We start from the raw sequence: 22,976 nt of genomic DNA, 5'->3' as shown, positions 1-22,976 counted from the left end.
GGAACAAGAATGTGCATGCCAACCAACCAACTTTTGATTTTTTTTATATAAGCAAGCATAACGTGTTTGCAGGGAGGTGATGTCCTATTTTGGAATTTTACCCGGATACATCGAATACTATTTTATGATTGGATGTCGGTGGCTATTTTTATTTTTTATTTATTTGGCTGGTGAGTGGTGCGCTAGTTCTGAACCCTGAGAGAAATCCTCTCGTATCCCTGCGCCTCCTCCAATAATTATGCAGATACCTTGACATCCCTAGTAATATTTCTGCGTGAGAAATTCAAGGTGTGGTGTGTGAGTGTCTGAACTTGTTGAATTGTGTCTCACGCCCATTGCGTGAGACTTGAGAACCCTGGTTCACGCCAAAAAATGCTTATTTAGGCAGCCTACCTGTGAGCGTGTCTCTGAATCAAACATAGATACGCAGTGAGAACCTTGTAGCTCTCCATGGCGACGCATGTTTGTCCTCACTGACGTCTGGAAATTCTTTGGATTCTGCACAGCAGGAGAGAGGAGGTGTTGATTCACGTGTTGCCGTTCTCCTTTTCATCAGAAAACAGACAATGAAAGGATAAATTACAAATTACGCAACAAAATGTAGTTTCATTTACGCAACTAAAGGTATATAAGTATAAGTATATAAGTATATATACTCTTTTGATCCCGTGAGGGAAATTTGGTCCCTGCATTTATCCCAATCCGTGAATTAGTGAAACACACACAGCACACAGTGTACACACAGTGAGGTTGTACCCATCCTGGCGCAGTGAGCTGCCTGCATCAACAGCGGCGCTCGGGGAGCAGTGAGGGGTTAGTTAGGTGCCTTGCTCAAGGGCACTTCAGCCGTGCCTACTGGTCAGGGTTCGACCCGGCAACCCTCCGGTTACAGGTCCGAAGTGCTAACCAGTAGGCCACGGCAAATAATGAGATATTTGCTCTAAGGAAGCACTAGATTTTTGGCGCCAGTTTGTAATTTTTGAGAATACAATTGTCAAGTTATAGTATAAGCCCCAAAAATGCTTTTAGCCTACCCAGCTTCAATTTGCTCTAGCATAAAGGGCTCAAAACCTTATATTTCCTATCAGCCAAATGGGGCTACAACCATGCTAATTTTCATGTGGTTTGGTCTCGTTGATTAAGGAGGCGGTGGTAGTGTAGTGGTTAAGGAGCTGGGTTAGCGTGCAGTAGCCTGAAAGTTGTCGGTTAAATTCCCGGATTCCACCGTTGTGCCCTTGAGAAAGGCACTTAACCCCAAGTTGCTCCGGGGACAATGTGATCCCTTGTAATATAGCTGACATATGTAAGTCAAATAAATGGATGAGAACTATTACATGACCATGCGGTGCAGTGGCAGTCATAACCACTGTATTAATGAGTTGACTCAGCATAGCAACTTGATGCCCATCACCCTGCCCTCTCCAATATCGGCATAAAAAGCAGAGATGATGACTGTTGTAATGACTAGAACACACACCTTTTCATTGGAAGAATATAATACAATACACCAGAACCAATCCAGGATTACGCTAAAAATAACTGTAGAATTAATGCAGGTAGTAGGTAGCTATTACTGTGAGCCGCATGGTGGGGTGTGGGGCTACCGGTGTGAATCAGTCGAGGCAGCCAGGGCTGGGCAAACACTTTGGTCACTCTGAACAGCATAAGGGCGTGGGAAGACTCGGTGAGGTCTGCACAGGACGCCCTCCGCAGAAACATCCGGAAGATAGCAGAGTACACCTGGAGGTTCTCTTGCACAAAATGAGACCTGTGGGGAAATCAGTCGGATGGCTTTGACCATAATAACTTTATTAATTTTTAGGCTTTGTTATTTACACTCACATATACACACGCACACACACACACACACACACACACACACACACACAGTATATGGTTTATAGTTATAGTTATTATAGTTATTTTGCATGTCATTTACATCCCATGTGAATATCCAATAAGTTTTCAATTAGAAGGTAATCTTCTGCAAAGATCAATTGATTTGTTCATTTATCAATGTCATAAACCAATCCAACTATTTTTTTTTAATATACACAAGAGAGATGTTACATTTATTGTGCTATAGGACTCACACAGCGGCCAATATACAACCAGGCTTATTTACCGTCAAAACCAAAATCACTAACATATCACAAATCACCACTCACTGACAAAAAACATAACCAACAGAACAGCCTTCAAGAGCATTTCACTGGGGTTATCCTTCATAGGCCTTTCATTGAATTAGGCCCACGACACCTCCAGAAAGCTCGACAGACTCACCCCCCCTCCACACTCTTGGGTCCTCCACCAAATACCAACAACCAAACCAGATAACACAAAATCACCAACAAAGCATCCTCTGTATGCAACAGTTACTACCAAGTGCTTATGCCCCGGTGATGCAGGCTCTAAGCAAATCTATAAGCCTAATTGCCCAGAGAAAAAAACCAAACCAGGAACAAATGCAAGACTTCATCTTGTATTGCTGTGCTCATGACAACAGGATTACTGGTAGTCCCTACTCCTTTGCGATTTGGGAAAAACAATATCTATCTCAACCTGACACGTTGGCATCTCCTTACTGATATTCCAGTACTACTCTCTCTGAAAATTAGTCACTGAAATGGGAACACTCAATAAGGACATTCCCTAGCCATGGGTGTCTGTCATAAAGCACAGGGGTGCCGAAGTTCGTACGATTCTAAGGGCCCAGCACTGACAGGGGGCCCCTGATAGGCAGTTGCGTAGCTACTGACAGTGCCGAGCAAGGATTATCAACAGGTGTGATTTAGCGTAAAGGGGGCGTTGGCTACCTGAAGATACACCCAAAGCTACCAAGGAGCTACACTCACAACATCAGTCATTAAAGGCAAGTTGCCCACAAACTAGAAACGTGATTAAAATGATCGATCAACAAGCATACGTATATAAACAAGCATACATAGTTCACAATACAATGGGGATAAAAGTGATTGATACATAGTTACCAACTACATTGTTAGTTAGACAAATTCATAGTTAACATTACAGAAAGCAGGATAGATTTATTTAGTTCTTCATTTAGGCCTAGAGGTTCCAAAGTGCCAAGTGCATGTATCCAATATGCTTCCCTGCACAGAAGTTTTTTGATAATATCACCACCCCTCGGTGGGGCTGTGATTTTCTCAATTCCCCAAAATCTTAATGATGCCGGAGAGCCATGATTGGCCTCCTTGTAATGTTGCGCCATGGCATATGTTACGTTTTGGGTGCGAATGGCGGTCTTGTGTTCAGATACCCGTATTTTAAGTTGACGTTTTGTTTGGCCTATATAAGCAAGTCCACAGGGACATTTTAGAAGATATATTACGTGTGTAGTGTTGCAATTGATAAATGAAGAGATAGCAAATTTCTTGCCAGTACGGGGGTGAGAGAAGCATTTTGCATTGGACGAATTTGAGCATTGTGCACAGTTTCCGCATTTGTAGAAACCCTGTGGTGGACAGGATAGCCAAGAGGTAGGGAGTGGGGTGGGCATGTCCTAGTGGACCAATCGATCGCGGATGTTGCGAGCGCGCCTAAATATAAATCTGGGTGGCTCAGCGCAGATATCTTTAAGTGTCAAGGTGTTTAAGTGCCTGCCTGGTGATGGGTTATTGGGAAGAAAAATATATCCACAGCACTGAAAATAACCCCCTCTAGCACTTATGCACTTCTAGCACTTATGGAACAGTAGGCTAGTTTGAATCTCATCTCAGAATCTCACAACTGCTCATTACAACAAGCCTGGCTGAAATGTAGCCACGTAAATTGACCAGTGCTTTGTCTGAGAAGGTGTAGGCTAGGCTTGTAGGCAAATATACAACGGAGATGTAAGACTAGTAGGTTACAGGGGGGATTTTGAACTTGAATGTTTCATGCACTTTGGGACAAAAAATACCTTCCTCGACATCAACAGAATGTATGCTAGGCATACTCCACGTTACAAGTCAGTGCAAGCATGCAGCCATAACCAGTGACGTTTGTTATGGGCACATATACAACCAATAGACCTACCTCAGATATTGTAACTTATAGACCTATAATAGACATATCTCAGATAGGCCTACACTTATAGACCTATAATAGATCTCAGATATTGTAACTCATTCTGTCAGTTGTGCCACCTTTCCTTTCAAAGAAGAACAGTCAGCCATTGAGCTTTATTTTAATTCTGGACTTTGAATGAAAATATGAACAATTACATTAAACTTATGAACAAAATATTAAATATCAATACATATATAACAAATTGTTGGCATTCAAATTTAACTGCACAATCTCTTATGAAACCTGAGTTGTTGTTTTTTTTCTCCAGTGAGCATTGGCCCAATGGCCAGCAGATGTTCATTTGTCACTCTGTTCCTTCGTCTTATTCAAGCTCTTGGCCAAGAAAACTAGCATTTCTAAATGTTCCTCAGTCAGTCTGGAACATCTTGGACTGCAGATATTCCCAGATGTGCTGAATACCCGTTCAGATGCACAACTTGTGCAAAGATACTTCTTCTCAAAGTACACCAGGATGGGCAGTTGTGCCTCATGCTGACTCCACCAGGCCAGGGGATCCTCTGATTTCTCTGAACTGTTTGTAGTGAACCCACACACCAAATCTATTTGTGGGCGTTGCAGGTGTGGGAGAATGTTCTTCTCTGATATTATGCGGCAGAGCAAACTTTGTAAGTCTCTCCTATTCTTCTTTGGTGCAGCACCTGCGCCTCTAGGGTCCACTGGACTGTGGGGTGGAAGCTGAACAGCCTCACCTTATTGCAGTTCCATCTTTATATCTTCCTCCATAGTTACAAAAGTACCTTTAAATCTAGAATCAAGGAATGTGGAGGTGTTTAGTGTCATCTGCAGGTTGTGACCATCATACCTTTTCTCAAAATTTCTTCTAATTTTGTTCTTCATTTCTAGGGCAAAGGGGTGGTCACCTTCCTCATCTTTGCTTTGATTTTCCACATGAGTGGCAGGACTGAAAATTATGGCGAGCCAAACAAATCAAAAGCCTGGCCAACACAGACACCACCCATTCAGTTGCACTTCGCGCTATTGAGTCAAGCTGCGCTAACCTAAGACCATCGCGCGCTGTCCAATGTTACAACTGCGCTATCGAGTTGACCGACACCACCTATTCAATCTGAGCTAACATAACCAGAGACCATCGCGCACTGTCCAACAACTGCGCTATAGAGTTGGCCAACACAGACACCGCCTAGTCAAGTTGCGCTAACCAGAGACCATCGCGCGTTGTCCAACAACTGCGCTATCGAGTTGGCCAACACAGACACCACCTAGTCAAGTTGCGCTATAACCATCTCGCTCTGCCTAAAATATCAATAACAGGATTGCAATGTTTTCAATGTGTGTAGAAAGTCACATGCTATTCCCATCAAACTGATCACGACTCAGATACTTATACTGAAATGATACGGTATTATTATCAATGAAAACAACTCATAATGAATTCACACAGTTTTTAATCTATAGCACTAGCCCTGTTGTAGGATGGTGTTCGAGTAGGCTAATCTGTTATCGTTTTAGAATCTACCACTTCAGGTCAACTTCCGTTACCATGGAAGCAGAAATACAACGTATAGGCTATATATAGAGGCTGTTAGCTGTCACTCACTGTCACTCTCGAAGTTAGTTGGTGAACGTTATTAGGTAATAAGCTATTGATTAGAATATACTGTATATTAGACATGTCAGGGGGGATGGCACGACGAGTAATCGAGAGTATACTTAACAACAATGACATATTAATGTCATTAGACACAGCCTTATCCTCGCCGTCATCTTTTACCCCACCACAACCACCACGATCACCATCAGCAGCAAGTTCTACAACTCCTCAGATATGCGTGGACGAAGTATGCCAGATCTTCCAGCGAGGAGCCCCCAGATTTCAGTTTGCCAGGAATTTTTCCTGCGAAGCCTCAGCTGGCGCTGTAAACTCCCGTAGAAGGTAAGTCCATTATTTTCTATGAAGTGACTGCTATGAAGTCTGATAGCCGGCATACATTTTAACGTTAGTGGGACTGTCATATAATAAATGACCTGTAGGTGTCAATGTAGGCTTAAGGTTAACGTTAAATATGTAGCAGCAGGCTAGATAGTGTGTAACTAAATTATATTCCGGTGCACAGTAGGCTAAATGTCCTTGTATGTTAATGCTGAAAGTGTTCAATAAACAGTAAATCTTCACTCCCTTGTCCAGACATCAGCCTTTTAGTGACATCACATAAGCGTATTGCTCGAGCTAGCTCAAAGTTTTAAATCACACTGAAAAAGACATATGAATAAGACCAGTAACCAATGTTAATCTGAAGCTAGTAGCTGCTAGCGAAGCAGTGACGCTAGTCTTGAATAACACATAGATATGAATGATCAGTTGCTATATTTACTTTTTTTGTATCTTTCAACATGTCTACAGAAGACGTGTCAGAAGTGATGGAGCATCTACATTTCTAAGAGAAGTGTGCTTGCTGCCATCACCTGGCCATGGCACAGTGCCAAGGGGACAGCTGAGGCTTCAACTAAGTCAGAATGGCCATATCCTCTCCGGGGTCAATTTTAAGAAAGACTGGGATGAGGCACAGGTGTTGGCGCATATCCGACATCTTTTTCGGACAAAAATTACCGAATATACACAGTAAGTTTTTATTTCCATCTAGACTTGGGAAGTAACTCGGTAATGTAACGCGATTGAAAAGGCTACTCTAAAGAAACGGGCAGTTAGTTACTTCTGTTCAACTCTGATCAGAACTTTACTTAACGTCTAAAACTCCCTTCAATGACCCCACCCCTCGGACACCTCCCCCCAATCACAAACTCATCAAAAATGATTGACACGTTCTTTGACATGGGACGGAGCGGGAGACACACAAACACTCGCGCACACACATTTACATTCACACACCCGCGCGCTCAGACCGCGAAAAACAGGGGGTCGCAAGCAGACGTTACAATTACATTCTAAATGGAAGCTGTGTGAACCATAGACTGTTCTATGTGTACAGTCTGTGGTGTGAACCAGTTACCAGATCCCCAAAAATGTCATGTTGTGCTCTTGAGTGCCAAAACAGGAAAGAGGAGAGCAACTCAGCCTACGCTAACATTACCGTTTTTAGCGTGTAGTTGCTACAAAAGTGTAATCGTTTAAAAGATTTGGGATTACTCCTTTTGTCCTGTCCTGTCCCCCCCCCCCACTGTAGCCTACCTGGTTAATAAACCACCACAACTGCATATTGTTGCCCTGTTGCTGGCCAGAACACCCTCCATTTACCCCATACACAGCCTAGCAAAACTGAACGGGAGTTTCTACTCTAGTTCTGCATAGGCTACACCGCCATTAAGCCTACAGGAGAAAGCGTTGCTACCACGCATCATGTTAGCCGAAAAAAAATATAAACACACAAGGCAATCGCATTATATAGGCTACTGTAATAACAAGTTATCGCATAGGTAGGAATATAACCAAAAATAAAATAAGAAACCATAGCCTAACCCTGCCACGGCGGGCTAACAGATTTGAAACAGCATGGCCTACCTTGACGGTTATTGACTGAGGTTGAATGTTCATATCATAATCCATAGTGTCTGTTAGTCTTGTCTGTAGTTCCCCAGGTGTGTTTTGAAAGAAACGATAGGTCTTTAGCCATAGTTTAACTTCACAAATGCCACAGAGAGGTTATACGAAACAGACGTTTGGTATTTTCTTTGCTTGGACTATCTTCACGAAGACGCATTTGAGAACTTTTTCTCATGATGTGGTCTTTCAATGTGTGACGTAGTTTGTCATCACATGTCATCAAAACCACTGAATTAGTCTTTGCAATATTTCAAAATAAAAGTATTTTGTGTAGCGCTTTCAATGAACCCTATTCACTAAGGACCTGATGCGCTGATAACATGCCTACTCGATGTATGTGGAGTCAAACTAAAGGCCACACTTAAAATACAGTATTTGGAGAATATCTCCCAAAGAGGTGAAGGACGTCCCACCTTCCTCCATACCACACACAATATAATAATAATAAAAAAAATCCTTTACAGAATAAAGATTGTGAAGGCCGTATGCACTACACTGGTGAGGCCCACCCTTGAGGATGGGAAAGTTTTGGATGGCAAGATGGTATGCTTCCTATTTAAGGACAGGACCATCTACGTTCGTCCAACCACATCCATCCAGTCCGTCCAACCGGTATGACAACATAAAGCATCTGCATAATCCCAACATTTATGTAATTTGCAATAATAACTAGTAACAACAATAACCACAACTGTATTGCTAGAAGATTATTGTATTTTATTGTATTGCATTTATAATCTGTATTATCCTCCTGAGAACCTGCGTGACTATCCAGACAAATAGAATATATTTTAATTGTTACTCTACTTTGTTCTTCTTTTAAGGAGGAAAGTAATGACTCAGGAGACAGCTGCTCTGCTGTCTTTGAGGAAGACAGCATTGAGCCTGTATACCCTACAGAGTCAGCAGGCCTAAGTGGTCCTTCCCACAATACGGATGCAACTACCACCCATTCTTTGATGGTTATTGCCCAACCATCAACAAGCATGCATGACACCGATTACACCTCATACATTGACATTTTGTCAAGTGGGACAGAAAGCGAGGATGAGGATCTTACTGCTGCAATACTCGACAGCATTGAGGACCAAGTGTGGGTGTCTATAAAAACTTGATAATGATAATATTTTGTAATAGGGATGGTATAGCTGGGTCATAATACAATATTACTGCTCTTTGCATTACAGTTGCTCCTACTTTTTTCTTTTCAGAAAAGGCAATTCATCTGAAGGGGAAGACCTTAAGGAGACGATTCCCATAAAGGAAATCCTAACAGAGTTGGCTGAAACCATTTTGACCAATAACACATGCCGGTTCAACATCAACCGTGCCTCTGTGTTAGATGGAGCTGTCCGAGGATTTCAGCGACAAACGTACAACCTCTATCACCGGATCATGGTCAAATTTTCCGATGACAGGGGCATGGCCGAAGAGGCTGTGGACCTTGGTGGGCCTAGGAGGGAATTTTTACGGCTGCTTATGAAAGCCCTTCAGCAGTCGGAGATGTTTGAAGGAAGTGAGGGGAACCTGAACCTGGCACTAAACGCAACAGGTACATTTTTTTTAAAATAAGCACTTATGTACTGTACATTAGAACTTTGCATCCACTATTATCTTATTTTGTTATTTTTTCCAGCTCTTAGGGAAGACAGGTACTTTGTAGCTGGAAGGGCTGTTGCTGTGTGCCTGGTCCATGGTGGACCTCCACCAAATTTCTTGTCGAAAACACTGTTTGAAAGCATTGTCAAGGGCCCTGATAGGTGCAAACCTGTGTTGGAGGATATAGCTGATTTTGAGCTACGGGAAAAATTGAAAAGGGTTAGTTTGCACTGTAATTTCTCCATTTATTTGTGTTATTCAACTTATTTAGTTTGGCGCCAACATATCAGCATCCTCTACTTGTAAATGTGTATGTGTGTATATGAGTAAGTAACTCGTTTAACCAAGTCTTTCAGGTTTCAGAGTCCGAAACCCTGGAGGACCTCAAAAATGCCACAGGACCCCTACAGGACTACCTTGCCAATGCAGGTTGTCTGAGACAGCTGACAAACATGTCACACAAGGAAAGGCTGGTGGAGGATGTTCTACTCTTCCAAGTCGTAAATAGAGTCCGTGCACCATTTGAAAGGTGTGTTGTGACTATAGGGAAATGTGCAGGGTTTTTTTTTTTGGAAGGACTACTTCTACTGTACTTCAAGTTTCAACATTCTCACAAATCAAGTTATTATTATTTCATCACAGAAAACACTCACTTTACTCCGTCCTTTAGAGTGAGCCTTGCTTGAAGTAATCTAACATGACTAACTGGATATGTGTCATATGTGACATCGGAGCTGCGCCCTCTGCCGCTGCTGTCACGGGGAGAGCAGTCACAGCGACCACGCCCCCTCCAGAGCCGACCGGGCTCACCGGAGTTTTAACACCTGCAAGTAATGAACTAATGAGCCGTAGACTATTTTAGAGACTCTCCTGGCTGGCCTCAGTGTGAGGTATTGTTTGCGACTCGTATAACGTACTAAGCCGTGATTCTATGTATTTTGGATAAATCCGTGTATGACCTAGATAGTTTTCCCGACTGTGATTTCTGGATTCTGTATTTTTGGATTGACGCTTCTATTTTCTGAACAACCTGTGCATCAACTTGGACCGTGTATTCTGGCCTGCCCTTTGGATCGTGTTTTGGACACTTTTGCCTATTTTTTCCCTGCCTGCCTGTGTTACCGAACTTGGACTGTATTGTATTGACTTACGTCTGTGGATCACCCCTTTGTACTGTTGCTATTAAAACTCCTTTGCTCCTCGCACCTGGGTCCCTTCTGTAGTCATTACAGAATACCTCACCACAATGACGGACCCAGCGGGAGTAAGTGCGGCCATGGATCGCCAGGAACGTACGCTGCAGGACTTGGTGGATGTGATGCGGAGATCGCTCTTGGCACCTCCTAGAGGAGGCGCAGGCCACCCGCCCGCTTTGGTCGCCGTGCCAGAGAGATATGATGGTGATCCAGAGAAGTGCAAGGGTTTCCTTATGCAGTGCTCCTTGTATCTGGCTCATTATCGTGAGCGATTCACCACTGAGCAAGATAAGATTCACTTTGTTCTCTCCCTCCTTTCTGGTCGCGCCCGGGAGTGGGCCACGGCGATGTGGAGTCAAAGTCATCCGATGCTGAGATCCGAGCAAGACTTCCATTCACGCTTCCGAGAGGTGTTCGATCATCCAGCTGCTGGCCGTGACATCGGCAGCCTCCTGTGTGAGCTGCGTCAGGGTCGGCGCACCGCAGCGGACTACGCGCTCCAGTTCCGCACTCTTTCATCTGGCAGCGGATGGAATGACGCCGCCTTGTTAACGCTATATCGCCGGGGCCTGAGTCCGACCCTGAGCCGATGCAACTTGGGCGCGCACCGCTGACTCGAGAGGAACGCCAGCGACGATTCCAACTCCGGCTGTGTCTCTACTGCGGCGCCTCCGGTCACATGCGTCTCTACTGCCCGGTCCGTCCACCTGATCGAGATGGCGATGCTGCAGCGGCAACGGAGGTGAGCGCAAGATTTCTTCACAATGTTTCTCAGAGACAACTCAGAGATTATTGTCACATCGATCTCTCACTCTCTTCCAGCATTAATTGACTCCGGTGCTGCTGGAAACTTCATCGACGCAACGTTAGTGATGAAACTGGGAATCCCCATCCAATGCATAGAACCTCCACTCACGATTCACGCACTTGACGGCCAGCCTATGGGAACAGGGCAGATAACACACCAAACTATTCCATTACAGCTCATGGTTGGGGCCATCCACACAGAGCAGACACAATTATTAATCACCAATTCCCCCAAGGATTGTTTAGTGTTAGGCCATCCCTGGCTTCAGCAACATAACCCTGTAATTTCCTGGAGGTCTGGCGAAATCATATCCTGGGGCACTGAGTGCTTTACAGCTTGTCTATCACTCCCCTGCCGTTCAACATCAATCGAAAGTCCAGCCACTCTTAATTTTGAGGACGTGCCTTCTGTATACCAGGAGTTTGCGGATGTATTTTTTTAAGGTTAAAGCCACCAAATTGCCACCGCACCGTAAATGGGACTGTGCCATTGAGTTATTGCCGGGGGCCCCGTTGCCCCGAAGTCGAGTATACCCGTTAACAATCCCAGAAACAGAAGCTATGGAAGTGTACATCGACGAAGCTATGAGTCAGGGGTTCATTAGACCGTCCACCTCCCCTGCAGCTTCTGGGTTTTTTTTTGTGGAGAAAAAAGACGGCGGTCTAAGGCCCTGTATTGATTATCGGTCCCTTAACTCTAGTACGGTCAAATTCCGCTATCCGCTGCCTTTGATCCCCGCTGCCCTGGAACAGCTGCGCACGGCAACGATTTTCTCGAAATTGGACCTCCGTAGTGCATATAATTTGATTAGGATCAGACCCGGGGATGAATGGAAGACTGCATTCATCACCAATCGGGGACACTACGAATATTTAGTTATGCCATATGGGCTATCGAACGCTCCCAGTGTCTTCCAATCGTTCATGAATGAGATATTCAGAGACATGTTGGGTAAATTCGTAGTTATTTATATTGATGACGTCATGATTTACTCACCTGATATACTTACGCATATCCGACATGTCCGCCAGGTGCTCCAACGCCTCCGGGACCACCAGCTGTTTGCCAAGGCTGAAAAATGCGAATTCCACAAGACCGATATCGCATTCCTTGGGTACGTGCTGGGACCCGATGGAGTGCGCATGGATGACCGTAAGGTGGCAGCTGTGCAACAGTGGACTGTGCCGCGGACGATCAAGGCACTGCAACAGTTCTTGGGGTTCGCAAACTTCTACCGCCGGTTCGTGAGGAGCTTCAGCACAGTGGCGGCGCCGATGACTGCTCTGCTGGGGAAGGGAAAGAAGAGTTTGAAGTGGAACGTTGACGCACAGGGGGCCTTTGATCACCTGAAGGAACTGTTTTGCTCGGCCCCGATCCTCAAACAGCCAGATCCATCCCATCCCTTTGTGGTAGAGGTAGACGCCTCTGAAGTAGGGGTGGGAGCCGTCCTATCGCAAAGGCACGGGACTCCAGCGAAATTGTTCCCCTGCGCATATTTTTCCCACAAATTATCCCCCGCGGAACAGAATTACGATGTAGGGAATAGGGAACTCCTTGCTATTAAACTGGCACTCTAAGAATGGCGACACTGGCTAGAGGGAGCCTCTCACCCGTTCATTGTGCTCACTGATCATCGCAATCTAGAATACCTGAGGGAGGTGAGGAGATTGAACTCCAGACAAGCGCGATGGGCCTTGTTTTTCACTCGATTTAATTTTGTCGTGACGTACCGTCCAGGATCAAAGAATGGTAAGGCCGATGCTCTTTCTCTGAGATTTAATGCTGAACAATCACGCGACGCATCCGAGCCCATTCTGCGGCCTGCCTGCGTTGCCGCGCCTGTCCGATGGGAAATTGAAGATGCCATCCGCAACGCGCTACGAGCAGAACCGGCCCCAGACGACACCCCAGCCCGGAAGTCATACGTACCGGCAATCACTCGACCCCAGTTGATGCGATGGGTACACACCTCTCTTGCGTCAGGACATCCCGGCATATCACGGACGATTGAGCTGGTCTCTCGGAAGTACTGGTGGCCTTCCTTACGTGAGGATGTGAAGGATTACGTGATGTCGTGCCCTGTGTGCGCCCAGTCTAAATCACCTCGCCAGTTACCCCAAGGTATGTTGGAACCTTTACCTATACCAAATCGCCCTTGGTCACACATTAGTGTAGACTTTATTACAGACCTACCGCTGTCTAATGGATTCAATACTGTTCTTGTAGTGATTGATCGTTTCTCAAAGATGTGCCGGCTCATTCCCCTCTCTGGTCTCCCGAATGCCGTCGTAATGGCTGAGTGTCTGTTTAACCATGTATTTCGCCTTTATGGAATTCCAGAGGACATTGTGTCGGACAGAGGGCCTCAATTCACCTCTCGCGTGTGGCGAGCCTTTTGTGAACGTCTCCAGGTGTCCATCAGTCTTACGTCGGGCTATCACCCACAAAGCAATGGGCAGACTGAGAGACTGAACCAGGAGATCGGGAGGTATCTCCGACAGTACTGTGGTCGCAACCAAAGTGACTGGAGCAGGTTTCTTAGTTGGGCAGAATATGCGCAAAATTCATTGTATCATTGCTGCGACTATCCCCTTTCCAATGTGTGTTAGGTTATCAGCCCCCACTGTTTCCGTGGGAGACGTCACCTACGGATGTACCAGCCATTGATGACTGGTTCAAGCGGAGCGGCCAAGTCTGGGAATCTGCGAACACACATCTGGGGAGAGCTATCCGCTCGCAAAAACGCTTTGCCGACAGACGCCGCCGTCCCAACTTGAACCTTCAACCTGGGCAACGAGTGTGGTTATCAACAAGAGACATACGACTACGCCTTCCATGTCACAAGTTGAGTCCCCGCTACATAGGACCGTTTAAAATATTAAAGAAAATTAATCCTGTCTGTTATCGCCTACAGTTGCCGTCCAGATACCGGATCTCTCCCACCTTTCATGTGTCGCTACTTAAACCAGTGCACTACAGCCCGATGCACCCACCCTCCAAAGCTTCCGGTGCCCCGGCCCCGCTGGTGGTGGGTGGGGAACCTGCCTACTCCGTTCGGGCCATCCTGGACTCTAGAAGACGCGGGGGGCATCTAGAGTATCTGATTGACTGGGAGGGGTATGGGCCCGAAGAGCAGTCGTGGGAACGGGCTCGAAACATCCTGGACCCTACGCTGACTGCAGAGTTTCATCAAACGCACCCGAGCCGACCTGCCCCTCGTTGCCGGGGTCGCCCCTCTAGCCAGAGGTCGTCGGGGGTCTCCCGTGGAGAGGGGGATACTGTAACATCGGAGCTGCGCCCTCTGCCGCTGCTGTCACGGGGAGAGCAGTCACAGCGACCACGCCCCCTCCAGAGCCGACCGGGCTCACCGGAGTTTTAACACCTGCAAGTAATGAACTAATGAGCCGTAGACTATTTTAGAGACTCTCCTGGCTGGCCTCAGTGTGAGGTATTGTTTGCGACTCGTATAACGAACTAAGCCGTGATTCTATGTATTTTGGATAAATCCGTGTATGACCTAGATAGTTTTCCCGACTGTGATTTCTGGATTCTGTATTTTTGGATTGACGCTTCTATTTTCTGAACAACCTGTGCATCAACTTGGACCGTGTATTCTGATCTGCCCTTTGGATCGTGTTTTGGACACTTTTGCCTATTTTTTCCCTGCCTGCCTGTGTTACCGAACTTGGACTGTATTGTATTGACTTACGTCTGTGGATCACCCCTTTGTACTGTCGCTATTAAAACTCCTTTGCTCCTCGCACCTGGGTCCCTTCTGTAGTCATTACAATATGAGTCTGTGTGGTGATAGTAATGCTCATGTTGAGTGATGTTGGTGAGAAAACATAATCTTTGTGTGGTTCTGGTTTTCAGATTCCGAGATGGACTGAAGACCTTGGGCATACTTTCGAAAATACAAGAACATCCACAAGCATTCCATCCCATCCTTTGCCACCAACCTGTTCATTTAACTGCGGACAAGTTGGATGACTTGTTTGAAATCCAATGGTCAGTGGAAGGAAGCAACAGACGAAATGTTGAGTGTCAAATTGTGACCTTTTGGAGGGATTTCCTACAGGATACTGAAGGTAAACATGTGTTCACTATGTATTCACTATGGCACATGTAGGAAAACATGGGGGATCACAGATAGTTATTTGAATACAATTTCAATGGTCCATTACAGTTACAATTGTGACGCCCCAACTCTACCGTGGTACTTTTTTGCACTACACATCCACATGCTGACCTACATGACAGTTTGCTTTGCCTTACATATGCTGACTTTGTAAATATCTCATTTAACAAATATACTTTTGCTTAAAATACACTTTGGTGTGGTCTCCACTTGTCGTGCTCACCCCGAGCCAAGTGGTTACAACACAATCAGTGAACACCATTCATCATGTTTTCTATTCTTATGTGTGTGTAAGCATTTTATTTGTCAGGTCTATAATGTTTGTAATAATTACTCTGTGTTATCTTATGTTATCTTATACATGTGTTTCTAGAGGAAGGACCAAAGAAGTTGGGAGACATCCTTGTTTTTGCTACAGGAAGCAATGATGTGCCTCCAGTTGGATTTTCTCCCAGTCCTTCTGTAGAATTTCTGCACGATGGGAATGGGCGGTTCCCTATAGCAAATACTTGCATTAACTGCTTACGCCTACCAATTCACAACACATACACTGACTTCAGAACCAACATAGAGTTTGCCTTAACAAATACACAAGGGTTTGGCATGGAATAAGTGCCGTTGTAATATTTTGTGTCAAATCAGACAATGTTCTTAACTTTGTATTTTGATAATTTTTATATGATTTTTTTTTGCTCTCGATTTGATGCACAGCGCCACATTACTCTGTTTAATATGTTAAATGTTTAGTAACTTTTACACCGATGTTCTCCTTCCCCCGTGTTAAATTATTTTCTAGATGGAGTGTAAAATAGTCCCTGCCTTGTTTTATATATTTTGTTGTATTGTGTCGAAAGATAATGCGCTTTCTTAGTTCCAGCTGCATCAGTTTTGGCTTATCTGTACGTAGCTTTTGCCCTGACCTTGGACACACCTGACAGTGGCAAATAATTCAGTTCATGAATTAAACATATAACATAAAACAAACTTAAGTGTCTGATGCTATCTATTTTGCTTATTTGATGATTCAATTACAGTAAAGGTGCAGTCTCAATCCTAAACAAGTGTGATTTTCTGCACAATCGCTGATGTTAATGCATGACATACAATGTTAACATGTACAACTTTAACATTATAGAGTGCTTATGTTACAGATCAACTACTATTTCAGTCACAGTAATCAAAATACAACATTATCCTTCCATATTCATACTATTTCACTCAAAAGGTGAGACTGACAGTTTAACACACTGCAAAACAGGATGACACGATTCAAACAAATGTATGGTTATTTATGGATGCTGTGTTTGTGATATATATTCTAAGACATGCAAGTAATGTTCAATCCCATGGTTCCCGTCATTCAAAAGAGGGTTGATATTGGCCTGCAAATATGTTATGTTTAACTGCCGTACATCTACAGTACTTCGGGGTACTATGATCTGTACACTTTCATTACCTAAACAGACATCAACATTCCTTCTCTCGTAATCCACACCATACCATTCCATTTCGCTAGGTATGTCAAGGGTGTTTGGCTGTCCCATCATGCCTGTGTGCCACAGAGCCAGTGGAGACATATGCCCTTCGGTTCTTAGTCTATGGTGATTCCACTGCCCGACAAACTCCTGACAGGAACGCTGTATTCTACCCAGATAAACATAATGTAGTGCCCACACATGTCCTTCATCATGTGAGTCCAGAATGCCAACATGCTCCATGTACTGGAAAAGTTGTCTATAGAAGTCAGACACAACCCTATTTACATCCCCCCAGAGACGCTCGATCCTCTGATTATGCACGCTTCTTCCCGCAATGAAGCTCCCCCGGTCAATACCTCTATGAGTAACCATAAATCTTGCCACATCCCTATTCTCTCCCCCTCTGTCACCTCTAACTCTTTGGGGCAAACCAAACCGGGCAACACCTCTTTGAAAAAAACCTAGAACAGTCGAGGCTCGGTTGTCTGTGCAGCACTCAAGGTAGAATACTGTTCTACTGTAGCCATCAATACAGCCATGGAAAACAAATCTCCAAGAGATTAATTTATGGTTGGAGTCTATATGCCTGTAATTGAAAGATAAAAGAATGTTATAGTAACTACTCAATACATGTTGGAATCATTGAATTGCTAACATGACTGGCATTATGTTCCCTTTGTGTACTCCATGAAGTTAATGCTTACGATGATATGTAACTAACCATAGATGGTTGGGGCCTCTGACACTGTAGACCCTTCTCCTAATGGCATGTCGCCGTCGCAACATTGTGCCTATTGGGTCAACTGCACTTAGTCTTTCCCGCACTCTCCACCTTTGTATGGAAAGACCCCTTGCCATTATACTTCCTTGTTTACAAAAAAGGGGGAAAACCACATAAATGGGTCATTCTTTTATAGTTTCTTTTAAAGTATCTATCTATCTATCATTCTAGAGGATAATATCTGTTTGCCAAGGGGAAATGCACGTAGTTTTGCCCTCCAAAACTACGTCATTGGTGTTATGCTCTACACAAAACACTTTTATTTTGAAATATTGCAGACACTAATTAAGCGGTTTTGATGGTGACAAATTACGTCACACATTGAAAGACCACATCGTGAGAAAAAGTTCTCAAATGCGTCTTCGTGAAGATAGTCCAAGCAAAGAAAATACCAAACGTCTGTTTCGTATAACCTCTCTGTGGCATTTGTGAAGTTAAACTATGGCTAAAGACCTATCGTTTATTTCAAAACACACCTGGGGAAATACAGACAAGACTAGCAGACACTATGGATTATGATATGAACATTCAACCTCAGTCAATAACCGTCAAGGTAGGCCATGCTGTTTCAAATCTGTTAGCCCGCCGTGGCAGGGTTGATACGGTTTCTGTGAGAGGGAGGTCTAGATAGACCTGACAGATGGGAGTCTTTTTACTTTTTTGGTTGTATTCCTACATGTGCAATACCAATTGTTGTTACCTATGCAGTGTTGGTGGTTTATCTGTGATCTGGGGTACTTGCTCACACAAACGTTATGCTTTTCATGTAGCTTTGTGCAACCAGCGATTTAGAATGTTTATGACGTCTTCTGCAAATCGGTCCATTTAACCGAGGACATAGGGTGCAAAACATTGTCAGATTTACCTTGCACAAGTCTAGCCCCTGCATTTGCAGTGTAAGCGATAATTTCCCGGATCATGGTGTCAAGGTCGCTATTGGAAATGGAGTGAAAGCTCTGTAGGCCCAATTCACGTCTTCTTCGGAAAAGGGTTGCAACGCTGATGCCCAAGCAGTCAGCAATTGAGGCCTATGACATGGCACTCTCTCTGAACTGGGATATCTGGTCACTAGAAAGTCGATACCTGGAATTTAACCAAAATGTTGCAAAATGCTTCTTTAAATGGTTGACCTGGGCTCACATCTACCTGCGGGTGTTTTATTTTTGTATCTATTATGCTAATGCCAAAGTTTAGGCTACATTGCTAGGCTAACGTTACCTCTAAATTATGCCAGCAATGTCACATATATGTATGCCCATAGACTGTATCCAGCTGCTACGTTCAGCTGGATGGGTGGTGTCCTGTTTTGCATAAACTTAGTTCGAACGGATAGCGCCGCGCTGCCCAGTGGGGTCGCTAGCTCCGTCCAGCTGGATGGGTGGTGTCCTTTTTTGCTTAAGCTTTTGAATTGTTTGGCCTCCCATAGAAGATATGGCGGTTTCTTTCTCTCCACTCAGGGCATCAGTGAAGTCACTGAGGGGAGTCAGGACATCCCTCACTATTTCTAAAGTAGTCATGTCTGTGTCCCTGGGCATCAGGTGCCACATCTTCCGGTCCTCAGCCAGAACAGCAGAGACAGCTTGCGGCTGCTCACAAAATCGTTCCACCATGTCATAGGTGGAACCCCATCGGGGGGTTTGTCTTTGAGCAGTCTAGACATCTTGTTTGATCTGGAGAAGACTGACACAGTCTTACAGAGCCTGGTCAGACAGCTTGCCACACGATCAATATCTATGGCTTTGTTCACTGTCAAATGCAGATTGTGCCCAAAACATAGTATCCATAGTTTGACGCATTATCTGTTGTCTAATTCCAGCCAAATTGGCCATATCTAGCCCCCAGGAATCTGTGATAATTTCCTCCAGGGCTTCCTTTAGAGTGTCTGCTGTGTGGTGATCAGAATACAATGCAGAGCACCCTAAACACCAGGACTGCATCTCCCAGGACTGTGTAGTGAACTGGACTGATACAGCCATGTACTGTAAGTGTCCACAGTTCTGCTGGTCCAGAGATCTGTGGTGCAGGTGAAAAATGTATTTGGTGTAGGCCTAAGTTGTGCACTGATTATCGATCGTGTTTCATTGTACATCTTGGGAATTTCATTGTACATGAAGAAATTCCTGGATGTGATGTCATACCTTTTGTCGAGATTTTGCATAAGGTCTCTGAACCCAGCTTTTTCCACTATATAAACTGGGACCTGATTCAGACAGATGAATTCTGCTACTGCCCTGTTAAGCCGTTTTACCTCTTTGGACTCCTTGGGGTACTTGTTGTGCTGCCAGTCCGACATTGAATTGGGGGTCCAAAGCAGTTGCTCGAAGGAAGAATGGTTCTTCGTTCACATATCGCTCTCTAAGATCATCAGACATGAGTCGTTTCATGTCTTTGATTAAGGGGGAGTCACCCAGTGCATATTTGAAATGCGTCAACAACTTCATTCGGAGAGGTGTGACGATGGACACAGTAGGTTGCTTCTCCTCGCACATCAGAGTGGTAGCAGCCTTTTGCGGGGCTAGCAGACTCACCATTTGTTCGGCAGCCAAGAGATCACTTTCACAGTGTGTGCACGTCACACAAGCCTTTTCTGACTTTCTTGTCGAGAAGTGTCGCCATCACCGCAGCTTGTTGTTCAATAAATCGCTCCAACATCTCTAAAGAACTATTCCATCGGGTTTTCACGTCTGCTTTGAGCTTGTTGCGTGGAAGCCCCAGCAAACTTTGCTTCTCTTTCAAAACTGTGTTCGCAACTGCGCTACGGTGAAAAAAACTCACAATTCTTCTCACGCACCCTAAAAGCCTCTGTGGCAGCAATCTTCAGGCCATCTTGTCAGATTCAGTGTGTGCGCAAAGCAATGTGGTGATAACCCTGACTCTTCACCAGCTTTGATCATATTAGAAGCGTTGTCGATGACGAGAGCCGGTGTCCAATACACCCCATTCTTCACACGCACTTCTCAGAACCTGCCCGATATTAACTCCTGAATGAGTGTCTCCCAAGACATGAGTCTGTAAACCATGGTTTTTCATTTGCCATTTGTTGTCAATGAAATGACACGTTACAGTGATGTAGGACTCTGTATGGCTATTCGCTCTGCACTCATCAGACCCTGAATAACTTCATCACGAACTTTGGTGTAGAAGTTCGGAATGTAGGACTCGCTGAAATGTTGCCGTGAGGCGATGTTGTACCTCGGCTCAAGAATTTCGAGCAGGTATCTAAAGCCTTCGTTTTCTATGACGCAATAGGGCCTCATGTCTTTGCATATGAAAAACGCAATGCCTTTGGTGATGTTTTTTGCTCTTTTTGAAGTGCTTGACAACTTTGGAGGAAGAAACATTGTCAGTGATGTGGTGGGCGTGGAAGCCTGTGTTCTTTCTTCACACTCACCATCAATACCACGGCGCCTTTTCAGGTGTGCAGATAGATTCGACGTATTGCCGCAATATCTTATCTCACACTGACTTACCACTGCTCCATCTGTTTTTCTAAAGCCAAAATACTTCCACACCCATGACTTGGCGCTGACTGGAGTGTGTAACACTTCACTTTCATTGCCAGCTCGCTCTGACGGTTCCATCGCTCTTTGCCCTCACTGTCAGCAAGGTAGGCAAAGTACTTCCATATTTCACTCCTCGCATCATCTTTTTCTACCAGTCGTGGACCGGCGGTCACAGTACTTGTGCTCACACATGCAGCCATCTCGCTGTAGTGTTTTATCACATGACAGCTATAGCTTTTTTGCTGCGTGTGGGAGGAGAACAACACAGACGGCAGTGCAATCTTATCTCAGACCTCAATTGTATAGGCGCCTGCACATGTAAGAGAACAGCAGTTCTGTACATCTGTACCACTGGATCCAGATTCACAGGATGGATTTGGCTTCATCTAGACATTGTTAAGATCATTATTACCACTGCCGAAGAAGGTTGTTTCAGAGCTTTGTTTGTCGTTTTGTCAGCAGGATTATGGAGAATTTGCGTGACACTTAGTGGGCTGGTGTAGCAATACTACATGTAGTATTTCGGTTTCTACCAGCAAATGTATACGTGATGTAAAGATTTGGCTTTGTTTTTGACCAAATATTAACATACTTTCTGACAAAAGTTTTTATTTTCTTTCAGCAAACGTTATTTATAGATGTTTTATAATAAATATGTATGATGTGTGTAAAATCTATGTCCCATAAAGGCGAACGCAGGTGGCAGCCATCAGCAACCCAGACAGACACCACCACAGACAGACACACACACACACACTCACTAATGGCTTCACCTTTTATCCACACCACAGGAAACAATCTGCATTTCGAGGAGCAGTGAGGGGTTAGGTCATTTCAACCGTTTCTACTGGTCGGGGTTCGAACCGGCAACCCTCCGGTTACAAGTCCGAAGCGCTGACCAGTAGGCCACGGCTGCCCCGATAAGCAATGTGAACAAGATAACTTCTGGATTGGTGTATGTTTTGTGTGTGTGTATGTGTGTGTGTCTAAATGTGTGTATGTGGTAATCTAGAAAGAATAATGTAACGAATAATGTAATGGCCTAACTCGAGGGGCAGCACCAAGCGGCATTTGAAAATCTCACTGCACGCATTGGATAACACAATACGACCAATACTGACTGATTTCAGACTTCGACGCAATTGGATAACACTACGACTGTCATCTGTTAAGCTCGCCTCTGGCCCGCCTATATCAGATACACCGATGTGATTGGCTCCCTGTGATACAAGTGGCAAAAGTAACGTGCATCATTACTCATTGCCAGAGTGTCTCGCAGAGACAATTCAAATTATGCTCTTGCGAGAACTCTGGATTTTCCAGGGTACTGCATTATGGTGTCAGCTTCAAGACAGTATCCCTCTTACTGATTATGCCAAAAAAAAACGCCTCGACTACAAGCCCAAAGTGAGTGAGCAGCAGAAATAGGCCTACAAAACGTTTTGATGTTAATTTGGTGTGCGGTGGATTCATGCCACTGAGTCAACAAGGCACGGCGTCCGTTGACATTATGTTCAGACACGAAGTTGCAAGTCACCTCTACCTTTTCCCATTAGCCTACAGTATGTTGCAAGTAAAATTCAGGATGTAAAGTCAGATAAATAAATAACTGGTTGTTATTTCATGCAGAAAAAAGCTAGTGGCAAGCTCCCTTTGTTAGGTTGTAATAATATTAACCAACCACTGGAAATCGTGCTTGCGATGTAGCCAGAAATAAAGTTTCATTTCTCATAATTAGCTCATCAATTAAATACAATCTTGGTTACAAAGTCATCACAACTAGTTGACCTGTTGCTAAGCTCCGCCCCCCATTGTTACCATGTGAAACTCGGACAAACAAACCAGACTTGATTAGAAATAC

General features: G+C 44.6%; 2 protein-coding genes across 2 annotated transcripts in view; one reads left to right on the top strand and one right to left on the bottom strand.

Moving 5' to 3' along the window:
• The window catches only part of LOC143106699 (sphingomyelin phosphodiesterase 4-like), a 91,151-nt gene that overhangs the window by 25,525 nt on the left and 42,650 nt on the right, over window positions 1–22,976 (bottom strand). Inside the window, exons 12-13 of the mRNA XM_076271121.1 lie at window positions 1,605–1,768; window positions 394–545 (exon numbers count right to left, since the gene is read on the bottom strand). Coding sequence (XP_076127236.1) covers window positions 394–545; window positions 1,605–1,768 — 316 coding nt within the window. The remainder of the gene's footprint in view (window positions 1–393; window positions 546–1,604; window positions 1,769–22,976) is intronic.
• LOC143106395 (G2/M phase-specific E3 ubiquitin-protein ligase-like) lies at window positions 5,784–15,965 on the top strand. The gene is made up of 6 exons (XM_076270667.1): window positions 5,784–5,986; window positions 8,824–9,164; window positions 9,249–9,430; window positions 9,568–9,740; window positions 15,089–15,303; window positions 15,727–15,965. Exons 1-6 carry the CDS (start codon window positions 5,784–5,786, stop codon window positions 15,963–15,965), a joined length of 1,353 nt encoding a protein of 450 aa, XP_076126782.1.

Source organism: Alosa pseudoharengus, unplaced genomic scaffold (assembly GCF_046254945.1).
Source record: "Alosa pseudoharengus isolate Yale_2024_CS ecotype anadromous, Long Island Sound unplaced genomic scaffold, YU_APseudo_1.1 YU_APseudo_1.1_scf_6, whole genome shotgun sequence".
In the NCBI taxonomy this organism is placed as follows: Eukaryota; Metazoa; Chordata; class Actinopteri; order Clupeiformes; family Clupeidae; genus Alosa; species Alosa pseudoharengus.
Note: the sequence above shows the minus strand (reverse complement) of the source record. Positions and strands in the feature narration are given on the sequence as shown.